The sequence below is a fragment of the Choloepus didactylus genome, chromosome 3 (assembly GCF_015220235.1).
Source record: "Choloepus didactylus isolate mChoDid1 chromosome 3, mChoDid1.pri, whole genome shotgun sequence".
NCBI lineage: Eukaryota > Metazoa > Chordata > Mammalia > Pilosa > Megalonychidae > Choloepus > Choloepus didactylus.
In genome coordinates, this window is record NC_051309.1 from 6019689 (window position 1) to 6037893 (window position 18205).

General features: G+C 52.1%; 2 protein-coding genes across 2 annotated transcripts in view; one reads left to right on the top strand and one right to left on the bottom strand.

Moving 5' to 3' along the window:
* The first annotated feature begins 439 nt into the window (after positions 1–439).
* Positions 440–3500, top strand: CCDC96 (coiled-coil domain containing 96). The gene has a single exon (XM_037829335.1). The coding sequence runs from the start codon at positions 490–492 to the stop codon at positions 2164–2166; it is 1677 nt and encodes a 558-aa protein (XP_037685263.1). The 5' UTR covers positions 440–489; the 3' UTR covers positions 2167–3500.
* A 4989-nt stretch (positions 3501–8489) lies between these two features.
* TBC1D14 (TBC1 domain family member 14) overlaps positions 8490–18205 on the bottom strand; it is a 114546-nt gene continuing 104830 nt past the window's right edge. Inside the window, 2 exon segments of the mRNA XM_037829336.1 lie at positions 8490–8703; positions 10799–11057. Of these exon segments, the coding sequence (XP_037685264.1) occupies positions 8638–8703; positions 10799–11057 (325 nt within the window). The 3' untranslated portion in view covers positions 8490–8637.

The window sequence follows — 18205 nt, forward strand, 5'->3', positions numbered from 1 at the left end:
GCCACCGCGGCCGCCCCCGCCCAGGCGCCGCCCGGAGCCAGCCAGCCGGGCCCCGTCCCGCCTCAGCACGCAGGCGGCCATCCGCCCGGCCTGGGCGCCGCCGCCGCCGCTTCCGCCGTCCGTCGCTCCTCCGCATCGCGCAGGCTCCCCTCGCGGAGGCCCAGCCCGCGCCTCCGCGCCTGCGCGCCCGTGGCGGGCGTCTACCCGACGCCCCGCCCCAAGCCGGGAGGTGGGAAACGGGCGGAAGGGAGGCCGGCCGAGCGAGCCACGCCCGCCGGAGCGCGAGCCGACGCCCTCCTCCAATCAGTCCCGTTCGTCGTTCGCTCGCGGCCTCCCATTGGCCTTCTCTTACCGAGAGGCGGGGAGCGGGGGGCGGAGCTCGGGCTCCTTCCTGGCCAATAGCGGGGCCCAGCGCGCGCGCCCGCGGTTGCTCCTGGAAACCTAACAGTCCGCAGCCTGGATCCGCGGCTCTCGCCGAGCGGGTGGGAGATGGACGCCCGCTCGGTGACCAGCAGGGAGGCCGTGGAAGAAGACGGAGATGTGGAAAACCTGGACTCGCGGCTGCCGGGGCTCGACTCCAGCACCAGCCTCCAGACCGCAGCCGAGCCCGCGGAGCCCGCGGAGCCGGTGAAGCCGCAGCCCGAGGCCGCGGCCGTAGAGGCCTCGGAGGGGGCCGCCGCCGCGGCTGAGCAGGCCGAGCCCGGGGAGGGGCCGGGGGCCGCCGAAGCCGCGGCCGCGGCGGGGCCCGAGGAACCCGCGGAGCCCGAGGCCGAGCCAGGGGAGCCAACCGAGGCCGGGCCGGAGGAGGTGGAGGACGACGGGGAGAAGAGGGACGAGGAGGAGGAGGAGAAGGAACAGCAGCAGCAGGAGGAGCAGGAGCAGGAGTGGAGGAAGAAAGAAGCCCCAGCCCAGGCCTCTCCGCGGCTGTCCACGGTCATCGGAGAAGAGGCAGCTCCAGTCCGGGAAGCTGAGAAAGAGAAATGGGAGGAGGAGGAGGAGGAAGAGGAAGAGGAGGAGGGAGAGAGTGAGGAGACTGAGGGAAAGGGTGGGGAAAGAAGCCAGGTGAAAAGTGAGGGCGAAGGCAGAAGTCTGGACCTGACCATCGAGGACGAGGAGGACAAGGAGGACCAGGGCTGGTCAGAGGAGGTGCAGAAGGAGCACGAGCAGCGGCTGCGCGCCGAGCTCCTGGAGCAGTACCGCACCCTCCTAGCCAAGCGCAGCCGCTACCAGCGGTACAACATGTACCTGCAGCACAAGATCTACGAGGCTCTGTGCAAGAAGGGCCTGGAGGCGGCTGAGGTGCCAGACAAGGGCTTGGAGTCGGAGGCCCCTGAGAAGGAGCAAGCCTACCTCCGCTACCTGGCCATGCTGGAGGAGCTGAAGAAGCAAGAGGCCGACGACCTGGACTGGTATCACCAGGAGCTGGACCAGCTGAAGCAGCAGTGCCAGCAGAAGCTCACCAGGGTGGAGAAGGAGTGGCGAGCCTTCCAGGCCCTCAAAAAGCAGGTGGTGATGCAGGCCATGGGCAGCTGCTGGCTGAGGGGTGGCCGGCAGGCGGCCCTGCGGGAGGTGGAGCAGATCCAGGCCTTGGAGGATAAGAAGGAGAAGGAGATGAGCGCTGTGAGGCTGGAGAACGTGCAGCTGAAGCAAAGCCTGGTGCACTTTGAAACCAGGATGCGGGCCCAGGAGGACCTGACCGAGGGTCTGCTGCTCATCGACTTCGAGCAGCTCAAGATCGAGAACCAGACGTTCAATGAGAAAGTCGAGGAGCGGAACGATGAACTCCTAAAGCTGCGCAGCAAGGTGACCAACAACGTGCAGGTGATAACCCACATGAAGGAAAAGTTGCACTTTATGGAGATCGAGAACACGTACAAAAAGGCCCAGCTTGCGGAAATCAAGGCTAAGGTGGCCCTAAAGAGGGACATCCTGACCAAGACAAAGCAAGCCCGAGACAGCCTGCGCACTGACAACGTCAAGCTGAATCAGAAGTGCGGGCTTCTTGGCAAGGAAACGCTTCTCCGGGACCTGGAAGAAAAGGTGGACAAGACCGAAGTGCTCAACGAGCGCCTGGAGTCCCTGCGGCGCCATCATGCCGGCCTGGCTCTGTCCTGCAAGGGTATGAGGCAGAAGATCAGGGAGGCCAAGGCCTTCCTCCCCTCTTGACGGGCTGATGACAAGAGCCGCAGAACTTCCTCCATCTCAGCCAACTTTATCTGTCACTAACTTGCACTCTCCATTTGTTGCCGTTCTGTCAAAGGCTGATGACATTCGGAATGGAACACTATTTTGAATTTACATCTTTTTTTCAGCTTCCAAATTAGTGCTGAATCAAAACTGGGTTTGTAATCAGTTTTGGATGGGGTTAAGCAAAATGGGTCCAGAGAAATCATCCAGGGATGACTTAGTGGGCCTGACTTCTGCTAAAAAGATGTCAGAAGTTCTGTTGTACCTGAGCAGTTCTGCCATCTCGATGCCTTTGTACGAAGGAGTACTGCCCCTCTGCCACATGGAGAGGGGGCTTAGAAGTTCAACAGATGGGCAGGGTACGAAAGAATTCCTGCACACGAAGCTAATTATTAAAATACCTTTGAGTTTGTTAAACTCCTTGAGTCACTGTCTCAAGTAAAAGCTCACCAATCCCCCTAGACTATTCCCCAAATTACTTAAATTGGTTTGTAAGTAACCAGCACTGGCTTCTGTGGTAATAAAAAGTCTTCAGAAAGCAGAAACGATAAAACTAGGAAAAGGAGCTGAAGTTCATCTCTTTTTCAATGAGAGGCTTGGTCTACTAACTGTCCATGGTTTGTTTCAGGCTCAATGAGAGATTTCAGTTCTCATCCAACTGTTTCTGGGATCCTCTAAAGAAATATTTGCTCTGTACAGGAAAGTGAAATTTTGTTTTCCAGTAAAAACAAAGTGATGACTGCATTGGGTATTTTGCCAGGTGCAAAGTATATGGAGCAGTTACTGCTGAATGTCCATAAGCCTTTTAAAAATATATTTTTTAAAATCTTGCCAACAGGACCCTCACATGATGTCATTATCAAATATTAAAATATTAATATACAAAATACTCGATAGGTCTATTAACAATCTGGATTCAGTGAGGACATTGTCAGTGTTCTCTGATGTTTTGGGAGCTGGAGACTTGATTTCACTTCTTTCATCTTGGGTTCCATTTTGACATGTGCAGACCTGGGATTCAGAGATTCTCCCAGTCCTAAACTTAAGCGGGCCCTAAGAAGGATGGTCTCATTTGGTGCTAGAGACCCTAAAGAATGGTAGAAGCCCCACTCTGGGCAGACGACTCAGCTAGTCCTGAGTGTTGAGGGGAAAACATCCCAGTAACTTCTGGTGACTTCCTCTCCTTTTCTAAAGTGTGTGCACTTTGAAATCAGTGCAGGTGGATTAAAACTCCTTCCCTAACTTCCCTAGCTTGAATACACTGTTACTTGATAATACTATACTTACCAAACCACACAAGTGTAACAATGAAGTGCGGGGAAATCATTTTCTGTCTCCATTCTCCTTATCCTCTACAGATTTTTTTTTTTTTTTTTTTTTTTTTTTTTTTTTTTTTTGCTGTCCCTCTACTCTTTCATCAAGGCCAAAATGAAAGTAAATCACTGACAAATGGAACTCTGTTTTCTTTATGTCTCAAACTTAAAAACCATACAGGCCCACTGGAGGCTTCCATGGTTTGGGAGGCTTGCAAATGAAGTTGACAGTGATGCAAATGGCATTCGTTGATATTGTGACCTGGGACAAAACACTTCAACTAAGCCTCAACTTACTCATTTGTAAAATGGGGATAAATTTACAGGCGAAAAAGGTCAGAATGAAATGTAAACAGTGGCTCTTCTCTCTGGGTGGTGGAATTATGAGTAATTTTTATTTTCTACTTTCTGCTTGTCTGTATATCCAAATTTTCTACAATGAACATGTAATTCGGGGGAAACCCCAATTTTTTTCCTAATGAAATTCACCAAAGGTGCCAGATACTAAAAGTTTAGTACTGAGTCTAGTTAGCTATGACAAGGTTTGTTTCGTGTTTTTTTAATGATACAATTAGTTCAACATCTTAGTTTAATCCTTAAAAGCTGGAGACCCTTTTCGAACTTTCAGTTACAGAAAAAACGAGGCTTAGAAAGTTTAAGAAAATTCTTTTAAGGTCCCAGGGTTCTTAAACAGCAGTGGTTGGCTTCAAGATCTAACTCCAGAGCCTGGTTCTTAGACACTGGCTATGTACCTTCAACTTGGTTTGTTTTTGTTTGGAGCAGTTTCGAAGGAGCACTGGGGCAGGGGCAAGAAGCTAAAAGAATGAAGTTTAAGAAAACCTTTGTGAGACTCTGGGGTGGCTCACGGCTTAGGGCAAAGTCAGTGCCCCTCCCTCGGCCTCCTCAGGCACCTGGAGCAGGGGGCTTTGGCGGGTGGTCCTGGGAGACAGGGTCTCAGCATGGCAGAGCCCAGTGAAGCAGCCCTGCTCCAGGGCACACTGGCTGCAGGGACGGCAAGGTGGCACCCACAGAGGGACCCCAACAGAAGGAGCCAGGTGTATTCAGCCCGTGTGAGACCCCACTCTGTGACAGGGGCCGGGGGGGGGGGCGGACAGGATGCAACATGTGAGCAGACCTTCAAGGACATATTTGGCAGCACGCAGAGCAGATCTGCCGACTCCCCCAGGAAGCCCACCAGCTCCTCCAAGTCTTCACATTGTCCCTTTTGAGGACTCCCCTGGTTCCTGTGCCTCCCTTTTGCTGGGTTTGCCCTTCCCCTGTCTGCTTTCCACTTGCTGAGCCACGGCTTACCTGAAGGTTCAATGGGGCATCAGCCACCCCTGCCCCCTGGTCTGGTGCCAAGTTTCATTCTTTTGGGCCTTCAGGGCCTGCTGGACACTTTGGGGTATTGGCTTTTGAACTGCCAAACACCCTGGTTAAGGGCACCACAAGGAACAAGTCCAAGTGCCTACCCTTTCTTTCCACAGTTTCACATACGGGGCATCTGTACGGTTGCATCTGAACAAATTTCCCACCGCTCCTGCGGCTCCCGTGGCTCCCCCACGGGCACAGAGCCTCGCACACGGGAGTCATCAGATGAACACGCGAATCTAGGCCGCGCCCCAAGCCCTGCATTTGGGGTTGAGATCAGAGCTGGAGGAGGAAGATTTCCAGAGGCCCCAAAGCAAACGGCTTCTGCCAAGTGGGGTGTTTGAGAACGAGGGCTCAGGAGTCCCAAGTCCGCATCTGAACCCCAGCCCTGCCATGTACTGACTTGCAGGACTCGGAGCAAATCTCTCAGCGTCTCTGGGTCACATCTCTGAGATGGGAACGATAACATCTTCAGCCAAGCTGCCATGGAGGGTGCCTGAAATAATTCTCGGGAAGCCCCCAGCACAGGCCTGATGGGGATGGCACAGCAAGCCAGCCCTCGGTGAGCACCGTCACTGGCAAGCACCCTAGCCTGGCATGGCACCCGCAGCCTGTGAAGAATGCAGAGAAAACAGCGGCCCAGAGGTGGGGCGTCCTTGTGGGAAAGGAGAGGCACCGCTTCTGTGTGCCGTGCTGGGGCTGACTCCCCCACTCCCCAAAAGCCGCTCAGTCCACTGGGAAGACGGGCAAGGAAGTGTGAAAAGTTCTACATCAAAGGTGCCAGTAGGACGTGGGGGGGGGGGGCAGAGTCTGCTCGGGTGAGGGTCCTGGGGGACAACTAAGAGCACTCCTGGTGACAGGGGACACAAGTGAAAGCAGAACTTCTGGGAAGGTTCCGAAGATCAGGGTGAAAAGCCCTTTGCCCAGTGACTGGCCCAAAGCAAGGCGTGACTGTGTGTTAGGCCAAGGATCAGGAGCCACCCACAGACCCGGGAAGCGGGGACACCCGTGCAGGGCAGATGCGGGGGCAGAAGAAGGGAGGCAGGGACAGGAGGAGCCCGAGCGGTGGAGTGGGGGAGCGGGGCTGGGGCTCCCCTTAACCTTGGAAGGGCTGCACTGATCTCTCAAACCCTGGGACTAAATGACCACACATCTTTCTGTTTTAACAGAGCCTGATAAGCGGATTTCAAAATATTCAAACACCATAATGCTCAAAGACAAATTTCTGTCATGCTTCGAGGTAAGAACTTCAATGTTACACCAAACTATAACCCGTGGATGAAAGTAACAATTTTACATGACTTTTATTTAATAAAACCACATATTTACAATTCAAAAAGTCCTAGTTTAATACACTTTACTAAATAAAATTAGAGGTTAACTGTACAAGCAATTAAAACATGATATGTAGCAAGTGTTATCAGGAGTTTATCAGCAAACTATTTAAAATAGTCAAAAACTGAGCAGTTAAAAAGCCCCTTTTAAAGTGAACATTGTTTCTAAATGAGATTCCAGTGACGGGTGGAAGCCACAGCTCTCCACTGTAAAGTGCAAGTTGCACAAGGGTCCCAGATCTGAAGTTTTAGGTTCTGAAAACTCGGTGGCACAGAAGTGGACAATGCAGGCTCCCCAGGGGTGCAGCCCTTCCCTCTGTCTCCAGCTGACCTACCCCACAGTGACAGGGAGAGAAACAGCCATCTGCGGAAAGGAGGAACGGACCCCGGGCTGCCAGGCCCGTTACTCTCCCACCCCGAAGAGGACACGTCACACTGGCAGGCCTTCCCGCGTCCTCGAACAGGCCGTGAGAACCTTTTCCTGAACTATAGCCCTGGTAAGCATTCCAGATTGGCACGGAATCCTGTTTCAAACTCAATATATAAACAGTGCTATCAGAGAGACTTGTCAAACTGTGTGACTAAAAATCTTATGAGCTGGGTTTTGAATACAGTGAAATCCAAAAATGCATTTGGAACAAACTGCACAAAGCCCCTCATTGCATCATTTTCTGTCATGACCTAAGGAACATCTTTATGTACAGTAAGAAAATATATACATCTTTAAGGAACAGAAAGCCTACGTCATGGAACAAAAATCAGTCCATCCACAAGGAGTGCAGGACGCACAGCCTGTGCAATGCACTCCCCGCCCTGCCCGCCCCAGCTGGGCCCTGGTCGCCACCTCAGCTTCAGGGAGGGCCGGGCTGCAGGCCCCGAAGATCTCCAGTGAAGGCAGGATGCTGCCCCAGGGAGGCCAGGTGAGCCGGCACCCAAAGGCCCAGGCGGGATGTGGTGCCGTTATGCTCTGCAGCCTCCCTGGAACTTGGGACAGGAAAGAAAAGGAGTTTCAGGGAAAACCACACCTGGTAGGAAGAGCTGGGGTGGACAGGAGGCCGGCCCTGGCTCTCGACCGGCTGCTGCAGCTGGAGGCAGCACTCAGGGCAGGGCAGGCACGGAAAAGCTGGACAAGGAACTCGACAGTCAGGCTTCCCGGCCACCCCCTCCACCCACCGGCCAAGTCTCCCTGTTTCCTGCCACACTCTCCAAGCATCAGAAACTGGACCCGAGTGTAGGCACGTCCCTGGGGGGCAGGAGTGTGGCTGTGAAGGGCTGCACACACTGACTGCCCTGGGCACCCCTGGATGGCTGGCAGTGCCCTCTGCCTGCGTCTCCCGAGCACCCCCAGAGGCAGCATGCCAAGGCACGGCTCCTGGGGACCTTTTCCAGAGACCTCTGCTTGTCCTTCTGATTGTTCTGGGCAAAGCCTGGTCATTCCTTTGGGATAACCAAAGTTCTTAATACAAAGTTCTCAAAATCAGGGAAAAACTACAGCAAAAATTTTTCTAATGAACTTGGAGAAAAATCAGCAAAAATGAGGACAGGCTGATGGTACGGATGCTGAGAATTCTGACAAAACTGGGACTACTGGGTTTGTGCTGCTTTACTCCTCGGCACTTAAGACGGGTTTGGGAGCAACACCTTAAAGCCAATGCCCAAGGAGGGAGCTGCTGGCACTCAGGACTGCGGATATTGAGTGGAAGGCAAGGAGGGCCATCCTGTCAGCACGGCGGGAGCAGCCCCTCACCCGGGCCGGTCCCCAGGGCTGTGCCTCCAGTCCCGTGGCCTCCATGGAGCCGTGAAGGGTGTGAGAAGGGGCTGCCTGAGCAGTCCCCTCACCGCTGCCCAAGTCCAGCACCCCTGCACCGACCGCACCAACCCCAAGGTGGGTGCCTCCCAGGGAGCCCTGAGCACCTCAGCCACTCCCCGACGACAGCCCGTTTTCCTTGAATGCTATCTTTGGTAGGTGGGTTTTTAAAACATGACCTCAGCTCCAGAAAGATCACCTCAGCAACTAAATCATCAATCCCTTGCTTACCTAAAACCTGTAAAGATGAGCCAACGGCATCGCTGAGGTCCCCCAAGTAACGTTTCTCATGCACAATGGCCAAGAAAGACTGTGAGGTACTTTCAGCAGGTGACGTAAAAGCATGACCATTTAATCAGCGTTTGCTGAGACACAGCGGGGGAGTCAGCCACTGCCCCCCTCTAACGCGCACAGGGCAGCAGTGGCTGCCGGGCAACCCGCTCACCACGCCGCTGCGCTCCTTAAGGCTGGGCCTGGCTGTGATTCTCTCAGTTTGTTTTTGTTTGTTTTGTTTAAGGCCGACTCCAGTGCCAGGAATTGAACACGAAAGTGGTCCCTGCTCGTCTCCGCTGCCAGCACTTCAGTCTGAAAGGACAGGGCGCCGTGCGAGCGCCAACCTGCGGCCTCAGTGCCTGAGGGACGGGCTGCCCTTCTCCAGCTCCCGGCTGTCCTTCTGCAACGCTGTCAGCACCTGGGGAAGACGGGGGGCGGCTGTGGTCTATCCGCGGCACACACTGAATAAGGAAGACGGACAGGGACAGTGACAGAGCCACGGCCGCCTCCTGACCAGCCTCCTGCCCCGTCCAGCCTCTGTCCCATCCACCACCCCACATCCACCGGCCTCTCTCCCGGGGAACCTGACCACGCCACCGTGGGCTGACACCTGCAACCACTTCTCACCAGCCACAGTGCCAAGGTGAGGCCAGGGCTGGAGGGTTCTCCTCACACAGCCCGGTGCCGCCTCCTTCACATGCCACCCCCCAAGCCCAGGCGCCCGCCCCCTGCCCTGACCCCGCTCTCCGCCAGCACACCAGGCGTCCCCAAAGGCCTCGCCAAGGAAGGATCTCTTCTCATGCCTTCCTGAGCTTTCCCAAAGCTCCTCGGCTCCTCCTCCGGGCTCTCACAGCTCTTCGTTAGCAACTTTGTTTTACAAAATATCATGTTTCGTTGTGACCAGGTAACCACAGCAGTGGGAGAACACGGGCCTCCTGCTGACCCACTCGCCCTCCAGCTCTGTGTGCACAAATCTTGTCAGTCTCCACGGCGGCCGATGCGCCTGGTTCCAACACCAGTGGGATCCTCGTGTCCCCCAAACAGCCAGTGCCAGGCACTACACCCGTAATTTAATTACAACCCACACAAGGTGAGGCGTATGCATTTTATGTAGGTCTCAAATAACTTGCCACAAGGAATAAAAGAAGACAGAAGTCCTCGCTCTGCCTGCAAGTAAAGGGGACAGCCAACCAGACTGACATACGTACTTGCTCTGAAAAGCTCACCACTGCCTTCACCTATGCACAGCATTTAAGAAAAATGCACATGCACCCCAGAGCTGTAGAGAAATGTACACCTGGCCCAGAACTGCAGAAAAATGTGCCTGTGTCCTGGAGCTGTATAAAAACTGCTGACATCCCCTCCCCTCCAAAAGGCTAGTTCATATGACCACCCCATTATTAAAAATGGGCTACCATTCAAATAATCCCGAACCCAGTTTTACCCATAGTTTCCACCTAGTGCCTAAAAAGCAAGAAGCAAGAAGACAGACCGTGGTGTAGAGCTCCACTACAGGCGGAGGGGTGCGGCTGAACGAGCCTCTGTCTTACAGGAAAGCAGCGGAGAGGGAAATGGGGAGAAGGGTGGCAGCTCTGGGACCACACGCGGGAGAGCCAAGGCAGCAAGGGCCCTCCCTGCCGAACACAGTCCCTCGGGAAAGTCCTGGGCTTCCCGCACTTACCTGAGAAAACCACTATGAGCAACTGAGTCACAGAAGATGCCAGAGGATCCCCCAGCCCACCCCAGGTCAGCTGCGTGGGCACCCACCCTGCACGGCCACACAGGGCCTCACTCCCAGGGACTGCTCGGTTGAGTGCTCTGTCACCGTCTTAAAATTTTTGGTAATTTTTGAACAAAGGGCCCCACATTTTCTGTTTGCACCGTCCACCTATTTCCTCACCAGAGAAAGGCTTCTCTCTTGCACTGGAGCCGCAGCCAGTCCTGCTCACACAGGAGCTGAGCACTTTCATTGTTTAGAAATTCTAACTCCTATTGTCCAAGGCAGAAAACAATGCCCCCCACCCAAGCTCATGAAACCAGGGGAGCGTCTCAGTGATTGCCCAAGGCCACACCCCGACAGACCTCAACAGGAAGGGGGGCAGTGGGGAGAGGAGGGAGAGGAAGAACGAGCACAGGGGCAGGATGGCCCAGGGGAGAGGGAAACCTTTCTCTGGTGACAAGTAAACGGGCACCAAATCAGACACTTAAAAATGCTTCTAATGCGGCATCGTGGTGGCAAGCGAGCAGTTCTGACCCTCCCAAAGCCCCTGCAGAATGGGTGGGAAGGCTCTCGTTGCCCATTATCCCCCTGCCCACCGCCAGCTGCAGAAACCCAAAGAACCAAGGACCTGCCCGAGAGCAGCCGTGGCAGCGCCAGCCTCAGGCCCCCGGCTGCTCACACGCAGCCCAGTGGCGGCCGGGGTGGGCGCTGTTCTCTCAAGGAGCATTCAAGCAGTGTGCTCACCACGGTGCCACTCCACGCCATGGATGAAACGATGCCAAGGCCCGCTTACCTGGGCCCACTTTTTGTTTCGACTCTGCATCTGGATGGAGGCAATGGAGGTGAAGAACTCCTCCGCGGGCAGGTCCTCGGGCAGCTTGGTGAGGAACTGGGCGACATGGATGAAGTCCATCTTGGTCAAGATGTCCTCAAACAGCCTGAGGATCCCCAGGGCCGTGCGGAACAGAAACTCCTCCCCGTCGCGACAGAACACGTCCCATATCCGACAGGCCAGGTCGAGCGGCAGAGACTTACTATACAAGGTAAAGATCCTGGGAAGAGAAGCTTGAATTTTTCAGGTTTTGGACAGTATCCATCTGAATCCACTCAGGACTCTCTGAGTCAGTCCCTGCCACACTGGGGCGCCTCGGGGGTCGGGGAGGAGGGAGGCATTCATCCATTTAAGGACAACTTCAATTTTTTTCAAGCCACAGAACTGTCACTTGCACACAAAATCCCCAGCACGATACGATTTCTGAATTACTTCCACGTCTGGCAAGTGTTGATCAAGCACCTTTTCAGTGCACGCCCTGGGTGGGCCCGGACACCATGACTGATGAGACAGCCCGGCGCCTGCCCTCAAAGCAGAGCCTGCAGCCGCGGGTGGGGGTCACAGCAGCTGCAGGCCCACCTGGTGGGCATACGTGCACGTGGCTTCTCTAGGGTGCCATGTCCTTTCCCCCCAGCAGGGGTCAGCAAAGGAAAAGGAAACGCTCCCCAGTAAATGTGGGTATGCAAGATGACAGGTAACAAAGCACACCATCAGATGGAGACGTGAGACACAGACAGGTATGTGTTCCCTGAGAGAAACAATGATGATCATGAGCCAAGCCTCCAAACAGGTACACTCCAGGGTCATCGACCGTGTCATCAGGTGTGAGCCCCTCCTACCTGGAGCCTGGCTCCGTCAAAAGGCAGAGTGGACACAGGGCCAAACTGACTCTTGGGGAATCCCTCCTCCTCCCTTATCCAGGAGACGCAGCCCCGGCGCCGTCTCGGGGCAGTCTCCTGACCCCCAGAACTGGGCAGATGCTCCTTCCTGCCCTGGGCAGCAGAGCCCCCTGGGCTCCCTCCTCTTCGTGCCTGACTCAAGGCACTCGCTCACTCCTGGCTTCTGCTGTGGATGGCTCGAGAGCAGGAACCCGCCCAATTCCCCTCAGCCCTCAGCATCCAGTACGGTACCTGACAGTGTTGGCTGAACAAGTAAATGGGTCGATTAGCTCCTGATTTACCTGAGCAGCTCACAGATGTTGGGGTTCTCAACACCTCTCCTGCCACCAGCAACAGTACCTGTCAGGAGTGACAGACCCTCCCCCTGCTTTAGAGCCTCCCTCCCACGATTTCAGCATGTCATGAGTTGCCACACCATCTCTCGAGACAGCACTAGCCCCTGACAACACCTGAAGGCCATGTGCAGGACTCAAACTGGGGGATGACGTGGCCATTGAACCTTCAGGAGCATGACTTTTATGAAGGGGTAAAAACAGTGACTTTTCTACAACAGGTGCCGTCACACAGTAAATGTGCTCCAGTCTCCCAGGCACAGCCTCTGCATCTGCAGGGAGTGGTGGGGGCCATCTCCTGTGAACTCCCCAGGGCAGGACGCAGGGTCCTGGAACGAGACTCCCCTCCAGGCTGAAGGGCCTGCATTTGACAGGCAGTAAGTCTGCCATCCGCGCTGGGAAGTGAGAAGGCTCAGAGCTGAGGAAGATGTAACAGCTTAGGTTCCCTGTGACTCACTGACAGACTGGAAACCCTTTTCCGTAAAAACAATGGCGGTTGTGCCTCAACTGAGGGCCTGTTGTGGGCCATGCAGGGTGCCGGGCTCCCCAGGAGGAGGGCTCCCCAGCAGGAGGGCTGCCCAGGAGGAGGGCTGCCCAGGGGGAGGACTCCCCAGGAGGAGGGCACAGCCGGCAGCCAGAACGGCCCGAGCGCAGGTCTTTTATCTCTATCTCACCTGAGGGGACCGAACCTCAGGACAACAAACTAAGCTGCCCAGGAGCCCGGATGCCAAACGACAGCCGGGCTCTGAGCCTGGCCGCGAAGACCCTGCCCCCTGTGTCCAGGCCACACTATGGACGTGGAGGCCGGATTCTCAGGACCAGGGGGGAGCTTTGTTTTTAGAAGCCACAGCAAGCCTTCAGCTGAAGAAAAAGAAAAAACCATTTTATCACTCCAGTCTAGAAAGTACTGTTCAAGAAAAATCAAGATTTCTGTTTCCATTCTCCACCAGAAATTACCACTTCTCTCTAGAGAACATGCTTACTAACACACTATAAGAAAATGTAAAAGAACTGACCTAATTCGATAGACTATCCCTTGCTTGCTGGGACACAAAACCAAACTTCTACAACTTCTCAGTCTTAAGTAAAAAGTGACAGGAAAAGTAAGAGTAGCTAAAGGTAGAGAGGAGGGAGAGTAACAAAAGAAATCTCTTCAACATAATTGTCTTGAATTCCTATTTGCCGAGGGGTCTCCATAAGCTTCCTCCTTAGACAGGTGCTGAACTTTGGGAATGAGAGTACACAGCTGTAGGAGCCTGCCACGTCCGCCTTGCTCACACCTCCCACACCGCAAGAACTTTGTTTCTCCATGAGGTAGCCAGCCACGGTCTGCACCCTTCGGATTCCAAGCAGTCAGTCTACGCTAATAAAGATTTGGGGACACCCACCAGGTGCTGCTCACCACCATCCAGTGGTGAGGCTGTACAGCACTGAACAAAACAGACCACACTCTCTGCCACTGTGGAGTTTACACCCGCTGGGGTGGGAGGGGATCAAATAAAATATACAGTATGTCAGTGATTTAAAAAAGGTAGGGGAGGAAACAGGTTGCCTGTGTGTGTGTGTGTGTGTGTGTGTTGTGTGTGTGTGCACAGCACAATTCTAAATAGGATGGTTAAGAAACGTGTCCCTGAAAAGTGACTGTTCCCTGAAAAAAAGCCAGGCTCACGTCTTAATCGGCATTGCTGCAGGTGTAAACCCATTTGAAGATGTTCTCATCAGTTCCAGTGTGGACTCATTTGTGGACAGATCTCTGAAGAAAGGTGACCTTCCCTAGGACTGGAGGCCTTATAAAGAGAGGAAATTTGGATGCAGTCAACTAGTAGAAGCCAGAAGTGAGAAGAAGCCAGGGAGGAGAGAGGGGTCCCCTTGGGGCACACCAGTCTCCGGGAAAAAGCATGGCCTTGCCATCATCTTGATGTGGGACTTCTCGCCTCCAACCTGTGAGGAAATACATGCTTGCTGTTTAAGCCAACCCACATGGTATTTGTCATAGCAGCTGTGGCAAACTAAGACAGTGACGCTTCATGAACACCTGAAGATGAAGCAGCAAGCCATGAGAACACAACTGGAGAGCGTTCCAGACAGAAGAAACTGCAAGCTGAAAAGCTCAGAGTCGAGTCAGCCTGGCTTGCTCAAGGAATAACAGGCAGTCCAAAAGCAAAAAATAGCCAAGGGAGCTAAAGGATGATGCCTGAGGGAGAACTGGGCCCAGAATGGTAGGGCTGGACGGTTCTTTCTGAGTGAAATGGAACTCTAGTGGAGGGCTTGATCAGAGCAGTGACATCCTCTTACCCTGTAAAAGGGTCCCCACCACCCCCTGGTTAAGAAGGGCCTGCAAGGGAGCACAGCTGAAGCACAAAGACCAGGCGGGGGGTGGGGGTGGGAGCACTGCCATCACCCAGGCAAGAAATGGCCGAAGTTCAGCCCAGGGTGGCAGCAGTGGAAATGGGCAGAAGGTGACAGAATCTAGACAGATGTTGAAGACAGAGGCAGCAGGTTGGCGGACTTCTCTCACGGGAAATGAGAGCGTCAACAATGTTTTTGATTGAGCAATTCAAAGGATGGAACAGGCATTTAAGGAGATGTGGAATTTCTGGTTTGGAAGGGAAGACCAAGAGTTGAGTTTTAAGATGTTAAGTATGAGATGGCAGACACCCAAGTGGATAAATGAATGTGTAGTTCAGGAGAGGACTCTGGGTTGGGGATATAAATTTGGGAGGGTTTCTGCATCAGTGGGGTTTAAAGCCATCAGAACAGAGCCTGGGACGCCATCAGAACAGATTTTAACAGGGTTTAAAGCCATCAGAACAGAGCTAATGGAAGGCAAACACCAGGAGCACGTAGTGGTCTGTGTAGACGCTGCCAAAAAGTCAAATAAGATGAAACTGAGAACTGATCACCAAGGCACACTTCCCGAGCCCCACCCTGGTCAGGATGCCAGACTGAGGGGCTTCAGAGCTCCGTCCCCCATAAAAGCTTGGAATAACCAGCAAGAACTGGCAGAGACACCTTTCTCAGGGCCCCAGAAAACAGTTAAAGGACTGCAGTAACAGGGCCAACGCCAAATCAAGAAAAAGACAACTAAAAAGCAGTAGGCTCTAGACATCCCTGAAGATCAATCGGGAAAGTGATTACACTAGAGGAAGGGGCAACAACAGACAAGATGGAATTTAACAACGGATTATGAATACTAAATCTCTATATAATTTTATTTTTCCTAGTTGCTGGGATATTAGAATAGCTAGAAAAACTGAAATGGTAGAACTGTAACCCATGGCACTTTTTGAAATTTGCTCTCTAGTTACTTTATTAAATTGTAATTTGAAAGTTATTACCTTTTTGCATATGCTAAATTTCACAATAAGAAAGTAACTGAAACTGTGGAACTGTAACCCATATCATTTTTGAAATTTGCTAACTACTTGTTAAATTGCACTTGGGAAGTTATCATTTCTATGTCTATATGTTATATTCCACAATAAAAAACATGATTGACCAAAAAAAAGCAGTAGGCTCTCGTGGCACCCTGGCTGCCCCACCCCTCGCCCACTTGGCGTGAAGCCACCTGCGCTCCCAGTGGGGACCCGTGGTCCGGGTTCCAGAGGGAGCAGAGGAAGCCCCGAGCACATGCTGCGGGCACGTACGTCTGGCCTAACCTGTCTGGCACTAGCCTAAGGGACTCCCATCCCAGAACTTGCCCTTCAGGTAGAAGGCAGCTCCTAGGGCTCTCCTACCAAATGCAAAAGTCTGCCTGGGTCTCTTTGTTGCTCAGATGTGGCCCTCTCTCTCTAGCTAAGCCAACTTTAAAGGTGAAATCACTGCCCTCCCCCCCACGTGGGATCGGACACCCAGGGGAGTGAATCTCCCTGGCAACGTGGACTATGACTCCCGGGGAGGAATGTAGACCCGGCATCATGGGACGGAGAACATCTTCTTGACCAAAAGGGGGATGTAAAAGGAAACGAAATAAGCTTCAGTGGCAGAGAGATTCCAAAAGGAGCCGAGAGGTCACTCTGGAGGGCACTCTTACACACAATTTAGACAACCCTTTTTAGGTTCTAAAGAATTGGGGTAGCTGGTGGTGGATACCTGAAACTATCAAACTACAACCCAGAACCCATGAATCTCGAAGACAATTGTATAAAAATGTAGCTTATGAGGGGTGACAATGGGATTGGGAAAACCATAAGGACCACACTCCCCTTTGTCTAGTTTATGGATGGATGAGTAGAAAAATAGGGGAAGGAAACAAACAAACAGACAAAGGTACCCAGTGTTCTTTTTTACTTCAATTGCTCTTTTTTACTTTAATTATTATTCTTGTTATTTTTGTGTGTGTGTGCTAATGAAGGTGTCAGGGATTGATTTAGGTGATGAATGTACAACTACGTAATGGTACTGTGAACAATCGAATGTATGATTTGTTTTATATGACTGCATGGTATGTGAATATATCTCAATAAAATGAAGATTAAAAAAAAAAAAAGTCTGCCTGGGGCAAGGGGCCACTGGCTATAGGACACACAGTGCAGAGCCTGGGACCAGGAAGCTGCTTCCCAGGGAAGAGGGGACATTTGCCTCCCTGTACATGAGGGAATGCCCAGGTCCCAGGTGCAGACTGGATCAGGGCAGTGGGCACCCACGCTTTGGCCTGGAGCTAGTCTGACTCTCTGTATGGATTAGCCCTCAAGGAGAGCACTCACACTGCAAAGACTGGGAAAGGCACTGTCTTATCTTCTTTTTTTTTTTTTTTTGGTAGCTCCTGACATTCAAGGAAGGCTCTTGGATACAAGCTAAAGGAACAGTTGCCCGAGGATCTGAAGTCCAGTGATAACACATTAAAATATCAAATGTCCAGGTTTCAACATAGGATTATAAAACATACAAAGAAATATGAAATGATGGCCCAGACAAAAGAGAAAATCAGAACATTAGAAACCAACAATAAGGAGGGAGAGACCAAGGACACACCAGACAAAGAGTTTTAAAAAATGGTCCTAATTATGCTCAAAGAGCTGAAGGAAGTCAGGTTAACAACTGATGAACAGAGAGAATATAATAAAGAGATGGAAATTATGAAAGTAACCCAAAAAAGAGTGAAGAACACAGTAACAGAAAAATTCCCTAGAGGGGTTAAACAGCAGATTGCAGCTGGCAGAAGAAAGAATCAGAGAACTGGGAAGATAAGACAACAGGAAATCATCCAGTCTGAGGAGCAGGAGGAAGAAAGAATGAAAAAAGTGAACAGGGCTGAGGGACCTGTGGGACCCCATCAAGCAAACCAGTATACACATTGTGGGAATCCCAGAAGGAAAAAGAGAAAGGCAGAGAGAATATTCAAAGAAATAATGGCTGCCAACATCCTAAACTTAATAAGACATGAATATACACATCCAAGATGCTCAATGAACTCCAAACAGGACAAACCCAAGTAAACCCATGCCGTGATGAAAATGTCAAATGCCAAAGATAGAGAATTCTGAAAGCAGCAAGAAAGAAGCAACATGTCTCATACAAGGGAGCCTCAGTAAGATTAAGTGTCAGTTTCTCATTGGAAACCATGGAGACAAGAAGGCAGTGGGATGATATATTTAAAGTGCTGACAGCAAAAAAAAAAAAAAAAAAAAAAAAAAATGCCAACCAAGAATTCTATACCCAGCAAAACTGTCTTTCAAAAATGAGTGAGACTCTCTATCTAAACCACCTCAGCAGGTCCCTTACATGGGACCTGACTCCCAGGGATGTAAATCTCCCTGGCAACACAGGATATGACTCCCAGGGATGAATCTGGACCTGGCCTCGTGGGATTGAGGATATCTTCTTGACCAAAGGAGGATGAAAAAGAAACTAAATAAAGTTTCAGTGGCTGAGAGATTTCAAACAGAGTCGAGCGGTCACTCTGGTGGACATTCTTATGCACTATATAGATAACACTTTTTAAGTTTTAACATATTGGAATAGCTAGAAGTAAATACCTGAAACTATCAAACTCCAACACAGTAGCGTTGACTCTTGAAGATGACTGTATAACAATGTACCTTATAAAGGGTGACAGCGTGATTGTATAAATCTTGTGGATCGTACTCCCTTTATCTAGTATATGGATGGATGAGTAGAAAAATGGGGAAAAAAAC

Bases quoted from the DNA above. Each gene is read 5' to 3' on its own strand.
- CCDC96 (XM_037829335.1), top strand. From the start codon at position 490: ATGGACGCCCGCTCGGTGACCAGCAGGGAGGCCGTGGAAGAAGACGGA.